Source organism: Monodelphis domestica, chromosome 3 (assembly GCF_027887165.1).
Source record: "Monodelphis domestica isolate mMonDom1 chromosome 3, mMonDom1.pri, whole genome shotgun sequence".
NCBI lineage: Eukaryota > Metazoa > Chordata > Mammalia > Didelphimorphia > Didelphidae > Monodelphis > Monodelphis domestica.
The window spans coordinates 137,864,547-137,885,461 of record NC_077229.1 but is presented as its reverse complement, the minus strand read 5'-3'; the positions used below and the strand labels follow the sequence as shown (position 1 = coordinate 137,885,461).

Here is a 20,915-nt window from a genome sequence, read left to right as displayed (position 1 = left end):
CCATATATGTCTAAGCCCAAGGCAATGATGCCACAGATCCAATCAGCCAGATAGATGAGGAAAAAATGTGGCCCATGAATAATCATTAAAAAAACACCACCACATTTTCCAGAATTCCCTTCTTAAAGATCAATAACAATTTTTTAAAAATAGCAAACTTGTCAAGAAATGACTTAGAAAGTAACTGTAGGGGAATCTGGAAGCTGGATTAGATGACCTCTTAAACTCTATGATACGGTGCTTCTGATTTCACCAAAGGATATATTTCCATTTCCCAGACAAGGGGATGATTTATTAAACAGTGACCTCATTTTACATTTCACATCGTATGTGTCATGTATAAGCAGTCCTTGCCTTGGAACCATTTCCTATAAACATTTACAGTGGTTTGAGGTTCTATGACCAGTCACCAGCCAGTGGTTCTTGGAAATTGAAAAAAGGAAAAACCCCAAATCTTGACTGGACATTGAGGAATAATGACATAGTGTGGGTCAAAACTGAAGTGATGATTAACCCCTTGAACTGCCAGAGAGCTCTCTGTTCCCTTTGTAGCCCCGAGAAGTTCTCTAGGGGAAAAAAATAAGAAGAGACAGGCAAGAAATGGAGAAAACTCTTCAACAGGCTACAGGTCATTGGGTTTGAAGGACCCTACAGGGATCAATGTGTCCTTGAGACCACTGAAATCAGCTGTGGTTGCTTGATTTTTTGTTTCAGGCACAGAAAATGGTGGTTAGCCACAAATGATTACCTTTCATTCAGCTCAACTTACAGTTCAAGCCTCGACACTGTGGATGGACCACAAGATCGAGGGAATAGCACATCCTGTTTCTGTTCCCCAAATCACCCCTGACTACCTTAAGCTCTGGTGCCTTTAGCTTCTCCTTCTGTAAAATGGGGACACTGGAAAGGTGAGTGAACCGAAACATGAGAAACTCTTGAGTTTTTTATAATGCTTATTTTGTACATTCACACAGAGAGATACAGAGGTTAAAAATGTGTATATATCGCTATCATTTTTCTATCTAGCTCTCTAGCTATAAACACCTAGAGATCTTTATAATAATTTCAAATACTCATGATATATATATAAATATAGATAGATAGATAGATAGATAGATAGATAGATAGATAACCTGGAGCTCCTTACAATATTCACTTTATACAGTCACATTTTTGAAGAGATATATTGGTCAGGGAAGCTAGGTGGCACAGTGGATAGAGCACTGGGCCTGGAGTCAGGAGGACTTGGGTTCAAATGTGGCCTCTGACACTTCTTAGCTGTGTGACCTGAGCAAGTCAACCTAACCCCAATTGCCTTGTCTTTGCAATTCTTTTGTCTTAGAATTGATACTAAGAGAGAAGATAAGAGTTTTTTAAAAAAAGATATATAGGTCCAGAAGACTATGTCTGTCTGTATCTTTCTGTCTGTCTGTCTTTTGAAAGATGGTACAATATAAACACTAGGTAGCAGACTGGATAGAACATTGGGCTTGGAATGAAGAAGACCTGAGTTCAATTCTTGCCTGTAGAATCCTGTTACTTAACCATTGCCTCAGTTTCCATGTCTGTAAAATGGGGATAATAATAGCATACAATAACCTTGCAGGATCAGGGGGATGATCAAATAAGACAATTGTGAGGTGCTTAGCACATAATGAGTGCTTAAATGTTAGTTATTATTGTTGTAGCAATGATTTACCCTACATGCAGATGAATAAGACCTATAATTTCATCAGTGTGAGGAGTTGCCATTCTTTGGATGTAGATCTGTGACTAGTCTATAATTTCAATTCTTCAACAGTCTCCTAGGGCTCTGAGACCTCTGCATGAGTTCTTGTCTGTCATCAGATAGCCAGTAGGAGATATTATTCCTACTTAGGATGTGTCATATTTGCATTTTTATATATTATACTTTACAAAGCTCTTTGCCCTCATGATCTCATTAGGGTCTCAGAACAACCCTAAAGAGAGATTTCTTGGCCAAGTCCCATTACTGTCATTTTATAAATGAAACAAAAAAGACTAAGTAGCCTGTTGTTCAGCTGTATTTGACTCTTCATGACATCACGTGGGGTTTCTTTGGCAGAGATACTTAAGTGGTTTACTGTTGCCTTCTCCAGCTCATTTTACATATGAAGAAACTGAGGCAAATTAGGTTAACTGATTTGCCCAGTCTCACAGCTAATAAGTGTCTGAGGCTAGATTTGAACTCAGGTCTCCCTAATGCCAAGCCTTGCCCTCTATCCATTATACCATCTAGCTGTCCTAAGTAGCTTGTCCATAGATAATAAGGGGAAGGGCTGGAATTTTTCACCAAATTTACTCCAGCCCTTTTTGTACTCCCAAATATTCCATCTTGTTTCTTGGTTTGTCTTTCATAATGAATACTGAGCATCAATAGTATGTATCCCCCAAACCAATTATGGTAGAGTTGACCTTGGGCTGCTGGACTTGAGAGATGGAGAGAAGCTAGAAGAATAATGTCTTAAACACACACACAACACAGGCGAGGATGGGTGAGCTGGGAATTCATAGCAGGGGCACTAGTGACCTGTCAGATAAAGAGCTTGTGACCTGGCAAGTCTTACTGTAGGCTCTACTAACTGTGAATGGCTTTAGAACTCAGATCAGTGCAATGGCAAGTCTCAATTCCAGAAGCCTGCATCTGAAACAGGCTATCTATCTCCTGAGAGAGGGCGGATGGATTCAGGGTATGGACCAAGACCTATTTATTGGACATGGCCAACGAGGGGAATTTTCTTTGCTTGACTATATATATTTGTTACAAGGGTTCTCTTTTTCTTTTTGATTTGATGGGTGGCAGTAAGGAAGGAAAAGAGAAGAAATGCTTACTAGTTGAAAAAGTAATAAAATATAATTTTCATAGCCGCTGTTCAAATTCTTACCTGAGAAGTTCATCACATTCCTTATTGTTACATCCTCTTAATTTCAGCTCACTGTTTTAGAGCTAGAAGGGACTTGGAGATCACCTAGTCCAAAACTTGCATTTTACATAAAGTTAAGGTGACTTGTCCAAGATCACAGAGGGTCTATGGATAGCAAATGTTAGATCCCATGTTTGGACTCAGGTTGTCTTCAAGTTTTATGGGTTTCTACTATGCCGTGTTAGCTTTTAATCTGCTAATACCACGAGCACATTAGTAGTCCATCAAAAAGCATTTATTAAGCACCTACTGTGTGCCAGGCACTGTGCTAAGCCTCGAGGATAGAAGAAAGGTGAAAGATAGTCCCTGCTGATACTGCTCTACATTAGTTTGCCACCTGGAGGCAGTTAATTGATCTAGTAGAGTGGTGTCAAACTCAAATGCAAATGGTGGTCATTAAACTATGTGATAGAGGATGGCACTAAAGAAAAACTAACCTGTTACATCTACTGTCTCCCCCTGAACCCCATTTTTGAGGGGGTTCTCCTCTCCTTCCCTTTCTCCATACTTCAGGGTCCAAGCCTCCCACCGGGGTACATCCCTGCGTTCTTTTTTTAAAATTTTTTAAAACAACTATATATATGGATCCCAATGGGTCTCATATTGACATAGTTTTAAAATGTAATAGCATTTGTGTTTTATCATATTTTTACTTTTTTCTTACATATTTACCAATTATATTTTAATGTTGTTCCAGTCTCACTTGGGACAATTGTGGATTGCATGTGTTTCTGATTTGTTGGATAGAAATGTGTTGGAGTCAGGAAGGTCTGATTTTAAATCCAGCCTCCACTATTTATTATATTGTGAATCTGAGCAAGTAACTTATGTCTGTTTGCCTCAGTTTCCTCTTCTGAAAAAGGGGATAATAATAGCACCTGCCTCTCTGATAAGTGGCACAGTGCATAGAATGCTGGACCTGGAGCCCAAAAGACTTATTTTATGAGTTCAAATCTGGCCTCTAAATAAATAGCTGTATGACCCTGAGCAGGTCACTTAACCCTGTTTGCCTTAGTTCCCTCACATGGAAAATGAGCTAAAGAAAGAAATGACAAACCACTTCAAAATCTTTGCTGAGAAAACACCAAATGGGGTCACAAAGAGTCAGCCATAACTGAAACACCTGAATAACAACCTCTCAGGGAGCAATGAAGATTAATGAGATCATGTTTGTAAAATGTTTTGCAAATTTTAAAGAAGTATACAGTGTTAATAATGATCACGATGTTGTGGGTTTTAAAAATGTTGTGGCTGAGGACTTCATTTCCCAGCATTCTTTACTCTTCCTGGGAGTCTCTTATCTTGCCTCCCTGTGGTATGCCCTTGCATAGGTTTGTTTATAAATTTTTCTGAAACCCACGCTGTGGGGCGTTTGGGCTTTTGCTTTGGCTCAAGCTCAGCCAGCTTCTAGGGCTCTGGCTCTTTGCTCTGCTCACTCGGCTGAAGGAACCCCTTTCTTTCTTACTTTGTTGTTATTAAATCCTATACATTTAAAATCTTGGAGTATTCATTCATTTTTAGTCTTGTAATATTATTGTTATGTTCTTAATAACAATAATAATAATTATTATCATTATTATTATTTGCCAACACTTATGAAAAACAATGCTCTCCACCTCCAGAGAAAGAAGTTTTGGACTAGAAATGCAGAAGGAAATACATGATTTATCACTTGTTTATTTGGGGATATATTTGGGGTTTTGGTTCTATTTATAAGATTACTTGCTTACAAAAATGAATAATATGGAAATAATGTTTTGCATGATAATAACCCAGACTGAATTGCTTATCAGCTCTGGGAGGGGGGAGGGAATAAGAGAGGGAGACAAAATGGGTCATGTGACTGGAAAACTTATGGGGGAATTTGTTGTTAAAATAAAAAATTTAATAAAGGAAGAAATTATTATTTGCCATTACCTAGAAATAAACATGGCCGAGGGAATGGGGCACAGGACAGATGAATCCATTTTAGAGAAAACAGGGGAAAACAGCTAGAATATGAAGGTCAGATGTGGTGGTGGTGGGCTGTCAGGACAACATTGGAGCTGGAGAGTAGGGGACGCTTCATGACCATCAGGAGGAGAGTGATGCAATGAGACACTACGAGGTACTACACACATATTTTGTCTACTTTAAAATTGTGTCTTCGTCAGTCTGGTGACACAGATTTGTCCCCTCGATAAAGCCTGACCATAGTGGGGTCTGCAGCTCCAACAGCTGGATGCTTAGAGGCAGATCTAATGATTCTCAACAGCCTGGAGAAGACTATAGCTCACAGGCTGCTTATTATCTTATCTTATTGAAAGTAAAACAACATAGGAAAGAAGGACTCAAAAGATAGTTGATTGAGGACCGATGGAGGTAGGAGTGGGTCAAGGGTACCTAGGAGCCACGGCAGCTGCTGGAAGCTGGATTTCACATCCTGGGCTTGACCAAAGCTCCCACTCAGCCAACAGCCCAAGGAAGGAAGTGGCTTGTCTGGAAGACTAGGCTTCCAAGCAACAGGATGTTTGTAGCTCCCAGATTTCACTAGTGAACAGGTGGTCCCTCCCATCAACCCCAGCAGGCTGCTCACAGCTACCCCGGAGGCTCCTGAGGAGGAAACCCATCATATGATGTCTAGACTCCTAGATGCTGCACGGAACAGTGGTGGAAGAGGTCAGTGTGGGCGTGGGAATGGGTAGACCATGACAGATGACAAATTCTGACTTCTTGGGAATTGCTATTCTGCTTACATATCTCCATTCACTCTGTGCCCCGAAATGGATGGATTTGTGCCAGGCACTGATAGAAATGTGATCAGAGATATTTGAGTTTTCCATTTTCCCGTATTTCCTTTGGAATCTAACCACAGCATTGGGTCAAGAACATCTCACCCCCTCTAGGCTCAGAGCTGCCTTTGTCAGGGCAATCCCAAGGGCAGGGAGGATAAGGAAGGAATCCTCCATTGCAAGAAATAACACAATTAAAACCCACTGGGGAGAAGGAATGAGTTACACTAAACAAACAAACAGCAAACAGAAAACAAACAGGATAGAGATAGCTCACATCTAGAGAATACTAGATGTCACTAGGGTCTGTGACTTTATTTTTAAAAATATTTTGACAATTGCATTTCAATATAATTAGTATTTGTAATCTTACGAATATGCAAATAATTAGCTTGTATGCTGCCCTTCTTTGTTTTTGTTTCCCTTTCAACTTTTCCCTAGCCATACATTAAAAAAAAAAAAAAAACCCTTACTTTCTGTTTTGCTAAGTATTGGTTCCAAGGCAGATCATTAGAGGCTAGTCAGTTGGCAAGAAGTGACTTGCCCAAAGTCATACAGCTAAGAAGTATCTGAGTTCACATTTGAACCCAGGACCTGGTTTTCAATCCACTGAGCCACTCAATTGCCCTTCTTTGTTGTGCAGTTTATGTTAAAATCATAAGATTTAGCAGGAAGGAAACAAACATTTATCAAGCACCTATCCTGTGCCAGACACTATAATAAGGTTTTACGAATACTATCTCATATGCTTTTCACAACAATTCTGGGAATTAGGTGCTACTAATATCTCAGGAAACTGAGGCAGGGAGCAGTTAATTTGCTCAGGGTCACATGGCTTGTAAGTATCTAGGGCAGAATTTGAACACAGGCCTTCCTAACTGGGCTGACTAGCTGCTTCTAGCAGGCATCTTAGAGAATGCTAGATCGAAAGGATCTTATAGGACATTTATAATAATTTTCAGAAGGAAACCAAGGTCCAGAGAAGCAAAGAGACTTGTCTATAGACACTCATTTAGCAAGGATCAGAGCAGAAATCGAGCCCCAGTTCTCTGATAAACATTATGTGGTCCGGATTCTATTCCCCACCTCATTTTCATGGAAGTCCACATAATACAATTTATTCTAGGCTTTGACCCTTCTGGGAATGATCCTCCAGCTTCTCGGCCCCTTAGGAATAGCTTTACCTAAACACAAATGAAAAATCTGGCCCAAGGAGAGATTTCAATATTTTAGCGTATCTCGATATGAAATGTGGCACTCCTGACCTCCCTGGCCTCCTTTAAGTGCCAACTAAAATCCCATCTCCTACAGGGAGCCATCCTCAACCCTTTTTAGTTCCAGTGCCCTCCCCTTGTCACTTATTTCCCATTTGTCCTGTTTATAGCTCGTTTGTATATATTTGCTTGTAGGTTCTCTCTCCCCATTAGAGTGTAAACTCCTTGAGGGCAGGGACTGTCTTTTTCCTCTTTTGTATGGCTCAGTGCCTAACACATAGTAGGGGCTTAGCAAATGCTTGTTGAATACAATTAAACATATGGCTTAGCTCTCACTATGTGACAGATTCCTCCATCACTTTCCAGACATGCAATCTTGGGTGAGTTCTTTAACCTCTGGGGTTCTCCGCTTTCTTATCTACAAAGAGAGCCCCACAGCGACCACCTTCACCACCTACTTGGGGGGATCAAGGCAGTGGCAACAAGGAGGATTATTTGTGAATTTTGTCAATTTGTGAAATTGGTCTATTGGCAGAGTCCTCAGTACACGTGACCTGGTTTTGGTGGGTGAGCTCTAGGGAAGATGCCAACCTTGGCTAGAAAGGAATGACTTCAGAATGAGCTAAGAAGGTGACAGAAGCAGGGCGATGGGGAAATCTTTCAAAATGGAAATGAACAAATGTAAAATGGTTTCCATACTAATTCCCCTGAAGGCTTTGTTCAGCTTCTTGGCATCTTGAACAGCATCAAATTGACGTTCAGATATGGGAGTGGTCTGGAAAAAATAAGGAAAAAGACTTAGTACAAAAGAGAGTCATTCTTTAAAAAAAACAAACAAAAAACCCTTACCTTTCATCTTAGAATTAATGCTGTGTATTGGTTCTAAGGCAGAAGAGTGGTAAGGGCTAGGCAATGGGGATCAAGTGACTTGTCCAGGGTCACACAGCTAGGAAGCATCTGAGGCCAAATTTGAACTCAAGACCTCCCGTCTGTGGGCCTGACTCTCAATCCACTGAGCTAGCCAGCTGCCCCCTAAAAGAGAGTCATTCTTAACTGTATGCCTTCTGATGAAAGGAGGAGTGCCTAGAAAGTGATTAGGCAGTCATTCTGGGGAGCAACAGCCACTACTTCATTTTCACATGCTCAAACAGGCTTGATAAGTGATTATATTATGTTTTTATTTTATAGTAAAATATGATAAAATAAATTAATAATTTAATAAATATGAAAATAATAATAATAAATTATCTTTTCATTACTAGAAGTCTCAAAGAATATCTTCCCTTATAATTTAATGTAACCATTTTACATCATGCAAAAAATATTTTTATTACATTCATGAATACAGACTCAATATTTCAATATTCAATTTGCAAATCAGGGATCTACTAAGCTACTGCTGCAAATCTTAATCATTCAGGGTCTCAGTTTCTTTATTTGTAAAAGGAGGATTGAACAAGATGACCTCTGAAGTCCCTTCCAGTTCTAAATTTGTGATTCTATTTGCACCAAGCCTGATATGCAAGTATAATTATTCTCAATTTTTAGGCAAGGAAACTGAGACTTGACGAAATTAGGTGGGTTGTCCAGGGTCACAAGGTGCATTAGTGGCAGAGTCTGAACATGAACCTCCTGACTTTAAGATAAGCATTGAAAAATCACAGAATTTCAGAGTTAGAGGGGACTATATGTCCCCCCACTGTACCCCCAAAGAATCCTCTCTACAATATTACCTAGCAGTGGTTATGCAACCTTTGCTCAGAGACCTCCAGTGGCAGGGAACCCACCCTTTCCAAGGCAGTCTTTTCTACACTAGCCTACTTCTATTGCCTCAGAAATTTTTTTGTTGTCTCAAGCTCAAATTTGCTTCTTTGTATTTTCCTTTCTAGGTTTTCCTTCAGGGCCCCAACAAATGAGTTTCTCCTGATAGTCTTCCTCATGAGGCTTTTTATGTATTTAAAGACTGCTGATACATCACATCCACCACCCCAGCCCTCTCTTTAATTTCCTTCAGTTGGTCATCAGAAACTCAAAACCCTGCACTATTCTGATTGCCCCTTTCTGGACTCTAATCAAGTTATCAATGTCTTTTTTTTAAAATCAAAGTCCTTACTTTCTGTCCTAGTAATAATGCTAGGCAAATGAGTTTGAGTGATTTGTCCAAGGTCACACATCTAGGAAGTGTCTGAAGCCAAATTTGAACCCAGGAACTTTCAACTCCAGGCCTGATGCTCTATTCACTGAGTGACTCAGCTGCCCCCCTGCCCAGTGTCTTTTCCAAACCGTGGTGCCCAGAACTGAACATGACACTCTGGGTGTGGTCTGATGAGGGCAAAGTATAGTGGGACCATCATCTTCTTATTTCTGGAAGTTGTACCTCTTTTAACATAGCCTGAAGCCATACTTGCTTTTTGGGGTTTCTTTGTCTCAAAGTCAGTTTACACTGATTGAGCTTACAGTCTACTAAAACCCCCAGATTAATCACAATCAAAATCTAAGAACATGTCATTTTTGTCTTGCATGTCGTGAATTCTGTGACTTCATGACAATGACTTTCTTGATGTTATTCATACAAGACGTTCCATCTCTTGTTTCTGGACATTTTCAGTGATTGTCCCCATGTGTCTGAAATGTGGTCTCTCCTCAATTCTACCTCCTGGTTGCTCTGGTTTCCTTCATGTCCCAACTACTTCTACCTTCTACAAGAAGCCTTTTCTGATCCCCCTTAAGTCTAATACCTTTCACTTTTTATTGTCTTTGATTTATCTTATATCTAGCTTGTACATAGTTATTTGTGTGTTGTGTGCCCTTTAGATTGTAAATATCTTGAGGACAGGGACTGTTTTTTGCCTTTCTTTGCACCCCCAGCTCTTAGGATGGTAGTGGGACACAGAAGGTGCTTAACAAATGCTTATTGATTGACTGACTAAAGTTGACCACAGAGAAGATTCAGGTAAACCACTGGAAACAATGAGGTCTGTCACATCCCAGATAAATTCTCATGTTGGAAGTATTATTGATGTATAGATATTGTAACCTAAGTACTCATATACCAGACACATGGTCATGTTACTTATTGATCATTGTATTTCCATATCTTCAGTCCAAAGGTCAAAAGAATTCCTGGGTCAGGTGTAAGTTGCCAAAGGGTACTAGCTATCTTCTTATTAGACCACACTCCTTACCAAGTCACATGTTTGATTAACCTCCTCCTCTTTGATTAAGTGATTGTCAATTAAACCAATGTTAAAACCTATGCCATATCACATGTTCATTAGCAGCCTCCCACTCCACATTCCTAAATTCTCCAATAAAAGGATGGGGACATGTGCAGATCACTCTCTCTCAATACCATCAGAGGAGCACGCATGATGGAGCTCATGTTTTTTAACTCCTTGTCTCTGAGTCTTTATTCCTTTCTCTCTCTCTCTCTCTCTCTCTCTCTCTCTCTCTCTCTCTCTCTCTCTCTCTCTCTCTCTCTCTCTCTCTCTCCTCTTTACCCATTTTCCCTCAGTTTCCATTCTCCCCACCCACAAATATATTAATTTGTGGCTGTAGGCAGTGACAAGGTCTTAGCAGAATGAACTTTAGTTCAGTCTTCAGGTCAGTTGGTGTAAGGCTGACTGCTACAGAATGGAGACCTGATCTTTTAGTTCAATCTGTCTGACCAATGGGGAATAGAGGGAGAGGGGTGGGAATGAGTGACTGTCACATTTCTACCACCACCACTAGGCATTTTCTTTTCATTAGTGAGAGAGGACAATAGGCCAGTGTCCTCCAGTTCTGATTCTTTTTGTTTGGCTAATCCATGCTTCTTGACTGCAAGAAAAAACGTTGTCCAAGGGACAACAAAAATTTAAATTATCCTTTTCTCTGTTGTGAGAAGGTGATTCTAGACCAAGATCATGAAAAGGAGCAAGAGAGTAGGATGAGGAAAGGGATAGTTTTTTTTTTTTACTAGATCAGATTCATCTGGTGACCTAGAATCTAAATTTTGCCACCAAAAAGTAAGGACTCTGCCAAATGCTCCTCACTAATAATTAAGTACTTCTGTAAACTAATGAAGAGTATTTTGTACTCCATTGAAGAGGGAAACTGTATAGTTTTTCACTATTTGTATTTTTTCAAAATAGTAAAACCTTTTGAGTCTCAGTTTCATCATCTGTAAAATAGGGGAAATAATGTCAGTTCTGCCTAACCCACAAAATTTTGGAGAGGAGGTATGCAAAATATTTTATAACATGAAGGTACTATATAAATGTCAGCTATAATTATTTGTTATGTTTGGCAAGAGACAAATGAAATGATTGTTGCTATGCCCATCAAACAAGTAAGAAAATGGAGAGTTGGAGAAGTTAAGGTCAGTGATTATACTTGGGTTCTAGAATACACTGAGTTTGCCTTTGTGTAGAAGCAGAGGAAACAAATGCCTATGGGTTGTGCAATATGGGCTTTGTTGATGGCCCCAGGAGAAGGGGACACAAAGGTTTGGTTAACAGAAAAAAAAGTAGACTTTAGAAGGAGATTTGGATTTAAATCCATGATCCAATATTTAGCAGCATTATGTAACTCTCTTCCCTGATGCTCAATATTGAGACCTTTTCTCTTTTGGAATGGTAAGGTTAGACTTGAGATCTGAGCACTGCATATAAGATGACTTAGGGGTGAAAGTGGAGAGGGAGTATGCCAAAAGGGTTAGAAGTGAAAGCAGACCTGGTGGCCAGAAAGAGGGAAAGCTAGGATACAGATCCTATACAATTTAACCAATAAGCCAGGTGAATGAAGAACCAGCCCAAGAGATCAGATCCAGACACAATAGAACAGCCAGCAATGGGAATGATGGGAAAGAAGTTCAAGAAAGAAACAATATCCTGGATCCTGAGTTCCTCAACTAATTGGATATCTCCCTTTGGCAGATAGTGAGTAGGGAAAAGAAAACCAAAACATTGAAAGTACTAATTAGATCAATGGGGAAAAGCCTGAATAGGCTCCTGAACTATGTACATGAACTTGTGGGTTTGAGGGAAGGGAATGCTAATAAATATTTAACAACCAGCTCTCTGAAAAAAATGTACACAGGACAAACCTTTAAGTTCAATATGAATTATTAACAGTTTCCCATTACTTTCTTAAGACTAGATAATCAATAATACAAAAAAAATTAATCCTTGATTTGCAGCCTTTTCCAATTTCAGAGTTGTAAATGCTCACTTTAAAAAAAAAATTAACAATCATCTCTGTAGACTCAGTTTGGGCTGGCTCTATAAATTCCCTGCTTTATTGTGTTCCTACAGATTAATTCTGGGCTACTTAGGTTTGGAAAACAAAGTTCATGTTTTATTCCTGTGTCATATTTCCATTCTGTAGGAGTTCAGCTGTTTTAATTTAATTTTATTTTATTCCATAAGTTTTTCTGCATATGAGAAAAGAACTCTAAACATTCACCCAGGCTTATGTGATTGCCTCCATTAAATTATGCTAGTGACTGAAAGGAAATTCAACAGGAAAAGAAGGTTTTAATTGAGAGAAGAAGAGTTTAATTGAATAAATTCATTTGGATGATACCCATACAGTAATAAGATGAATGAACACTTACCCACAAAATTAGTTTGCATACAAAAAGAAAGGAGGCAAGTGATAAAGGTAGCCAGCTTTCTGAGATATGAACAGTTAAATGGTCCTCAGCACCCCCTTGTAGTTAAATGTATCACCCTGAACAAGTCAAGGTACAAGTTTTGTCATATTCAAAAATAAGGACCAATCAATGGTAATTCTTTATTTTTTTAGGATTTCTAATTTAGTTTTTAGCTGGAGATTTTTAATTTGTTCTCTTTCTAGTTTTTTAATTTGTGTGCCCAATTCATTGACCTCTTCCCTTCCTGATTTGTTAACATATGCACTCAGGGATATAAATTTCCCTCTGAGTATGGCTTTGACTACATCCCATAGATTTTAATATGATGTCTCCTCATTGTCATTCTCTTCAATGAAATTATTGTTTCTATGATTTGTTTTTTAACCAACTGATTTTGAAGAATCATATTTAATGTCCAATTAATTTTTATTTGCCTCTCCATGTACCCTTACTAATTATTTTTTATTGCATTATAATCTGAAAAAGTTGCATTTATTATTTCTCCTCTTTTACATATTTGCCATGTTTTTATGCCCTAGTATGTGGCCAATCTTTGCAAATGTACCATGTGCTCCTTAAAAGAAGGTATATTTCTTTTTGTCCCTATTTTTTTCCCTATATATCTATTAACTGTAATTTTTCATTCACATCTCTTACCTCTTTCTCATTTATTTTTTGGTTTGATTTATCTAGATCTGATAGAGGAATGTTGAGGTCTCCCACTAGTATAGTTTTACTATCTATTTCTTCCTTAAGCTCCAGTAGTTTCTCTTTTAAAAATTTGAATGCTATACCATTTGGTGCATACATGTTGAGTGTTAAAATTTCCCCATTGTCTATACTGCCTTTTATCTGGATGTATTTGTCTATTTTCCCCATTGTCTATACTGCCTTTTATCTGGATGTAATTGATTTCCCTATCTCTTTTAATCAGATCTAGTTTTACTTTGGCTTTGTCAGATATCATGATTGCTATTCCTGCCTTCTTTTTCTCAGTTGTTGCCCAATAGATTTTGTTCCAGCCTTTTACCCTTACCCTGTGTGTGTCTACTGGCCTCATGTGTGTTTCTTGTCGATAACATGTAGCAGTCCACACCTATCTATGGACAAGAGAAATAGTTAAAATGTAAAGATTGTCTTAGGAGAACGCATACTCAGTCCTGCGCATGGCAAGTAAAGCCTTTGACCCTTGATCCCAGCATCCCCCAGGATTAGGCGTGAAATCAGGTTTCTTTGTGCTCACCTGGCTGAGACAAACCACACCTATACCTTATAGTAATATACAATTGACCAATGGCAATACACTAAGTATTCACCAATATGTATTGTGTACATTTGCATCTCAATAATAATAAATAGGAGCTCCACAGAGACCCAGCCCTCTTACCGCATCACCTCTCACCTGTCTCTGTCTTTCCTGGAGCTTAGTCTCTGGCCAAGCTTATCTTTAACTTCCTTTCCCTATCTCTCTTTCTTTCTCTAAAGACCTTTTCTTATTATCATCCTAACCTCAAGCCGGAGTGGTCTGGACCGGGTTTTCCTCTCAGCTAATCTCTATACTCCTGTAACCACGTGTTGTTAATTTAGAGCTACTTAATGGTCTCAGGTCCTCGTGAGGTTATGTAGCTGGGCTTGTTCTGTGGAGCTCATTTGTTAAATACTACGTGAGTGTCTGCCTGCTTCTTATCCATCTCCTTGGCTTCAGTCCTTCCCCAAGGTCAACCTTCTATCTTTCCTTTTGTGGGAGGGCTGCAGGCCAGCCCCCCAACCCACTATATAACATATGGTAAGATTTTGGTTTCTGACCTACTCTGCTATTTGCTTCCATTTTATGGGTGAGTTCATCCCATTCACATTCAGAGTTATGATTACCACCTGTGTATTCCCCATCATTTTGATTTCCTCTCCTAGTCCTGCCCTTCCTTCTTTCACTATTTCCTTCTACACCAATGTTTTGCTTTTAATCAGTCCCTCTAAGCCCCACCATTATTTGACTTCCCTTCCCAGTCTCTCCCTTCTTATTCCCCTTATATTTTTCTTTAGGATCTATTGAATTCTCTTCCCCCTCTTTTTCCCTCCCTTTTGGTAGTCCCCTCTTCACCCCCCTCCCAGGTTTTCCCCTCTCAACTTCCCTGTAGGGTAAGATAGAATTCAATACCTAAATGGATCTAGATGCTCTTGACCCTCTCAGAGTTGATTCCACTGAGAGTAAGATTTAAGTATTAACTATTAGCATTCTCTTCCTCTCCTTCTTATAATAGTATTCCCCCCCCTCCTCTTTATGTAGTATAATTTATCCTATTTTTCTTCTTCCTTCAAGTTTTTCTTGGTGCCATTTTCTATCCCCCTCTTTCTTTTTTTACATATCATCTTAAACCACTTAGAATCCCAACCTCTACCTATGAATAATTCTTCTAACTACTACGATAGTTAATACAGTTTTTGAGACTTACAAATATCATTTTTCCATATAAGAGTATAAAGAATTTGACCTTACTGAAGCTCTTAAAATTTTTTTCCCTCCATTTCTTGTTTATCTTTTTATGTTTCTCTCAAGTTTTGTATTTGGACATCAAATTTTCTGTTTAGTTCTGGTCTTTTCTTTACAAATACTTGGAAATCTTCTATTTTGTTAAATGTCCATACTTCCCCCTAAAAGTATATATTTATATATATATTAGATATATATATATATTAGATATATATATATATATCAATTTTTATGGGTAGGTGATCCTTGGGTAGGTCTACCTGGGTAGGTAGACCCAATTCTCTTGTGTTTCTGAATATCATATTCCAAGCTTTGTGGTCTTTTAGTGTGGAGGCTGCCAGATACTGTGTAATCCTGATTGGTGCTCCTTGATATCTGAATTGTCTCTTTCTGGCTTCTTGGAATATTTTTTCCTGAGCTTGGAAGCTCTTGAATTCAGCAATTACATTCCTGGAAGTTGTCTTTTGAGGATTTAATGTATAGGGTGATCTATGGACTCTTTCAATGTCGATTTTATTCACTTGTTCAAGAGTATTAGGGCAGTTTTCCTGGATAATTTCTTGTAGTATGATGTCATAGTTTCTGTTTATTTCCAGGTTTTCAGGTAGGCCTATGATTCTCAAATTGTCTCTCCTGGATGCGTTTTCCAAGGCAGCCATTTTCTCAATGAGATATTTCATGTTTCCTTCTAATTTGTCATTCTCTTGACTTTGCTTTAGTAATTCTTGTTGTCTTGTGAGATCATTAGCTTCTACTTGCCCAATTCTAGTTGTTTTTTTTAAAATCCTTACCTTCCGTCTTGAAATCAATACTGGGTATTGGTTCCAAGGCAGAAGAATGGTAAGGGCTAGGCAGTGGGGCTTAAGTGATTTGCCCAGGGTCACACAGCTGGGAAGTATCTGAGGCCAGATTTGAACCTAGGACCTCCTGTCTCTAGGCCTGGCTCTCAATCCACTGAGCTACCCAGCTGCCCACCCACCCCCACCCCCATTCTAGTTTTTAAAGACTGGTTTTCAGTTATGATCTTTTGATTTTCCTTTCCAGTTTGGTCTTCAATTTGCTTATCATTTCATTTGATTTCTAGGCTTCTTTTTCCAAGTGTGAGATTGTCTTTTAAATTGTTATTTTCTTTTTGAACTATTTCCCACTTTTCTTGCCAAGTTTCTTCTATCTTTCTCACTTGGTTCATCATCTCAAATCTGAGCTTAGAACCAATTTCCATTTGGGGGGGAGGAGGTTTGGATGTGTTTGCTTATTTGTCATCCTCTGCTGTCTCCTCTGTAGTCTTGAGTTTTTCACCACAGAAATTATCCAGTCAGAGGCTTTTTCTTATTTTTGTTTTTGTTTTTTTGGTAGTTGTAGATTGTAGTTCTTGGGTGTTGGTGATCATTGCTTTGTTAGTTTTTTCTTCCCTTCCCAGTCAGAAGTCTGAGCGAGGAGGGTAGGCTCTCCATGTATTGAGCTACAGAGTGGTTTTTGCCCTGAGGCTACTGTGTCTGCTGTGTGCAGCCCCTCTCTGCCCTATCTCTGTGCCCAATCTCCATGTTCCTCAGCCTTCTGGGTTCCCAAGTTTTGCTGCTCTCTGGGGTAAGCCTGTGGTGTCCTCAGCCAGTCCCCCGAGAACCTAGAAATTGCCTTGTGCTCTCTCTGACTCTAGTGCTATAGGCAGAGTGGGGGAGGGGTGATCAGCTCGCACTTTGGTAGGTGTAATTTTACCTCCCTATAGCATGGAAATGTCTAAACCCTGCCTACCTTCAAGGCTGTGCCCTACAGATGAGCCCCTTCACTTGTCTGATTTTGGTTTTTGTCCTTTTGACTTTATATTGGTAGGTAGTGAGGAGAGGAAGCCCCCTTGCTTCTATGCTGTGGTCATTTTAGCCTGGAAGTCCTATATATATTCAATCAATGATAATTCTATCCTCACTCTAGCATCATTAGTGCCACCCAATACTAGAAAGTACTCAAAGAATAGCTAGACTCTCTAGGGTTCTCGAAAGCTGGCTACCTCTATCACTTCCCTACTTTCTTTTTGTATACACTACTCATTTTGTGGGGAACAGTGCTCAACTTGCTAGTCTAAGAAGGACAGCAAAGGGAACAGGAAGTACTATATACCCAAGAAGGATGTGACATCACCAAGCAAGGCCATAGCCTAATTTGGAAAATGTGTGGACAATGAAGTGAAATTTCATTTGCTTAGTGATTTTAAGGCATTTGAATTCCCAAGTGGGGGTGAAGTCAAGTCTGGTTATGGTGGGAGAACAATATTGCATTGATTCAAAACTGGAGGAACTTTTTTCCCAAGTTTAGGTTGACTAATTGAATTCACCAAACACTTTCAAAGTTCACTATTTATAAGGTACTTACCTAAGTGTGGAGAATACCAAGATTTAAAAAAGTCAGCCTCTCCACTTAAAGAGATTCTTATTGTATATGTAAAAGGAGGGGGAAGGGGGAATGTCCACATATAAGTACGACACAAAGTTGGTGTGATGGGATCAAAGGAAAGAGTGGGGTAAAAAAGCTGAGAGCAAATGAATGTGAGGTGGAAAGAGAGAATGTATTCTAATCTTAGGGAATAGTTGGTCAAGATTGGAGAATTGGAGAAATAAAGCTAGAATTTTAAAAAATGATAATTTTCAGAATCAAACTAGGCTATTGCCATGGTCAATGCTTTCCATTTTTCATGTTTCAGTGACTGGTCTAATGGCATCCAATTAGCTAATGAGTGAACTAGGATTTTTAATTCTTAGTAGTTATTACTCTTGGACTTGGAGCTTCTTTGTTTCTATCCAGACATATAAAGTATGGGCATTGTTTTCTCAGCATTTTTTGCTTATAGAAGATCAGCCATCCATAGTCATTAGAGCTGGAAGTGACCTTAGAGGTCATCTAGTTCAACTTCTACATTTTACAGAGAAAACTGAGGCTCAGATAGGGGAGGACCTCAAAGAAGTTCATATAGGTAATTAGTAATTTATCTAGGATTAGTAGCCTGGTATGCTAGAGAGAGCACTAAGTTTAGAGTCAGAGTTAAATTTCTGGGTTAAAATTCTGATTCTTTTGTGTGACCTTTAATGAGTCATCTTTCCTCTCAGCCTCAGTTTCTTTGTATTACAAATAGATTTACCATCATAGCAATGGTGAGGTCGGACTAGATTATCTTTAAGGCCTCCACCAGTTTTAAATTTATGGTTCTAGTACAAGGTATGCTTAGAGTCTCTAGGAAGGAGAGAGAAAGGAGAGAGAGAAAGGAAATCTTTCTTTAAAAAGGTGAGAAACTGTTTTCCTTTTTATGCAAACTGGAGGAGACAGTGATAGAGACAGAGAAACAAAGATAGAGAGTGAGAGAGCACACAAACAGACAGACAGGGACAGACAGAGTCAGAAAGATAAAGAAATAGATTATGTTCCTCCCCTTCCCAGAAAGCCTTGTGGGGTATACATGAATCCAGAGGTACCTTAATACTAATACATATACCCCTAAACTCTGAACCTAGAGAGCTGTGATGGCGTAGAGGGGAGAAAGCCACTATTTTTAATTTAAGAGGATTTGGGTAATTGGTTTCCCTCAAACTTCTAGTGAATAGGCACCAGCTTTATTAAGGCACTGATTAGACTAGTTAACACTTGAGGTTAGAAGATCCCTAGTCTTGCTCACAAGCTCCCTCTAGAGGTCAGACACATTACATTATAATTGCCTTTCTAGAAAGAGGGCAAATCAAAGTCCTAGGTGAGTTTCAAGGAGGAAGATTGTTATTGAAGGGGAGGACCATAGAGGCTGGAATCACAAAAGATGGTGTGAGAAGTGGCATTTCAGTTGCAACACAGCGGTCATTAAAAAAGGCTCCTAAGCTACACTAATATAATGTTCAGAGCAAGGGAAGTGATAGTCTTATTGCATTCAGTTCAGGGCACGACATTTCAAGGGAAACTAACAAATCAGAGTGCCTGCAGGAGAGGGCAAACAGAATAGCCAGGGAACTCAAAATAATATCTTATGAGGAACTCAGTACCTCATGAAACAGCCCCTTCCACTTTTGGTCCACAAATTGTTCTGAAGTTCTTTCTAAGGTTGAGTAATACCTAGTCTGTCCCACTGTGGCTTCCATACATTGGCTCCTATTCTCTGCTCTAGTACAACACACAGCAAATCTACTCTTTCTCCCACATGATAGCCTTTGAAATATTTGAAGCAGTTATCTTGTTTCATATAAATATATTTGGGATAAACCCACTGAATATATCCAGCTTGTCTTTCTAAGGCTCAAGTTTTCATTGGTAGTTCTGTCTTGATTAACTCATGTTCATGTAGTGTTTTCCAGTTTACAATACACTTTCTGTTTAAAAGCATTTATTTTATTTTTAAATTTTTAGCATTTCTTTTTTTAAATTGAATTCCAAATTATTTTCCTCCTTCCCCCTTGGAAAAGCAAGCAATTTGATACAGATTATACATGTAAAAGCACATAAAACATATTTCCATATTAGCCATGTTGTAAAAGATAACACGGGCAAAAAAAAAAAAAAAACAAGAAAAATAAAGTTTAAAATGTATGCTTCAATCTGTATTCATCCTATATTAATTCTTTTGAGGTGTACAGCATTTCTCATCAAAGTCTTTAGGAATTATCTTGGATCACTGTATATCATACGCTTTCATCATAACATCCCCATGAAATACGTAGAGCAAATAGTCTTATATTTATCTCTCTATTTTACAAATGAGAAAACTGTGGTTAGACTCTTTATGACATGCTCAAAGTGGAAAATTCAGGATTCACACCCAAGTCTTTGGGTTTTAAGCCTAATTAGTACTCTTTCCTCGATACCACACTGCCTCTCAAGTGACCAGTAAATTAATTCCTAGTTCATGTTTTTTGTTTTTTTTTTTGTTTGTTTTGTTTTTTGGTGTCCTGCACCCTTTGTGACAGTCTAGTGGAGCCTATGGATGTCTTCTCAGAAAAAAAATTTTACATATGCAAAATAAAATATATAAGATTACAAAGGAAACCAATTATATTGAAATGCAATTATCCAAATATTTTTTAAAAATACAAATACATTTACAGACTTTAGGTGAAGGACCCTCTAATTTAGATTAAGAGAATGAATTTAGGATAATTTCAGAAATAAATGAAAAGATTTACTTGAACTGATGCAGAGTGAAATAAGCAGAACCAGAAGAACACTGTATAGAAACAGCAAGATTATGGAATGATCAATTGAAAAGGCTTAGCCATTCTTAGCAAAACAATGAACTAGGACAATTCTGAGGGACTTATGAAAAAGAATGCTATCTGACTCCAGAGAAAGAACTGTTGGAGTCAGAATATGGATCAAAGAACATGGTTTTTCACTTGTTTATTTGAGGTTTGGGTTTGGGGTTTGGGTTTTATATGATTATTCTCTTACAAAAATGAACAATATGGAAATATGTTTTGTATAGTAATACATGTATAACCCAGATTGAATTGCTTGCCAGCTCTGGGAGGAGGGAGGGAAGGAAGGGAGACAATTTGGATCAGACAACTTCAGAAAACTTATGTAGAAATTTGATATTATATGTAATTGGAAAACTAAAATATCTTTATAATAAAAAATTAAATAAAAAAGAGAATGGGCTTATCTTAAAAGATATATATATATATAGACACACACACACACACACACACACACACACACATATATTTAGATATGAGACCAACAGCTTTCATTCCCCTACCTTCTTTAGCTAGAATCCTTTTTAGAAATATGCATCATGGGGGCAGCTGGGTGGCTCAATGGATTGACAGGCCAGAGATAGGAGGATTTGGGTTCAAATCTGACCTCAGACATTTCCCAGCTGGGTGACCCTGG

General features: G+C 38.6%; 1 protein-coding gene across 1 annotated transcript in view; it reads right to left on the bottom strand.

The window, feature by feature from the left end:
- The window catches only part of LOC100032156 (annexin A13), a 149,938-nt gene that overhangs the window by 35,875 nt on the left and 93,148 nt on the right, over positions 1-20,915 (bottom strand). The window contains exons 3-4 of the mRNA XM_056821036.1: positions 7,630-7,705; positions 5,328-5,537 (exon numbers count right to left, since the gene is read on the bottom strand). Of these exons, the coding sequence (XP_056677014.1) occupies positions 5,328-5,537; positions 7,630-7,705 (286 nt within the window). The remainder of the gene's footprint in view (positions 1-5,327; positions 5,538-7,629; positions 7,706-20,915) is intronic.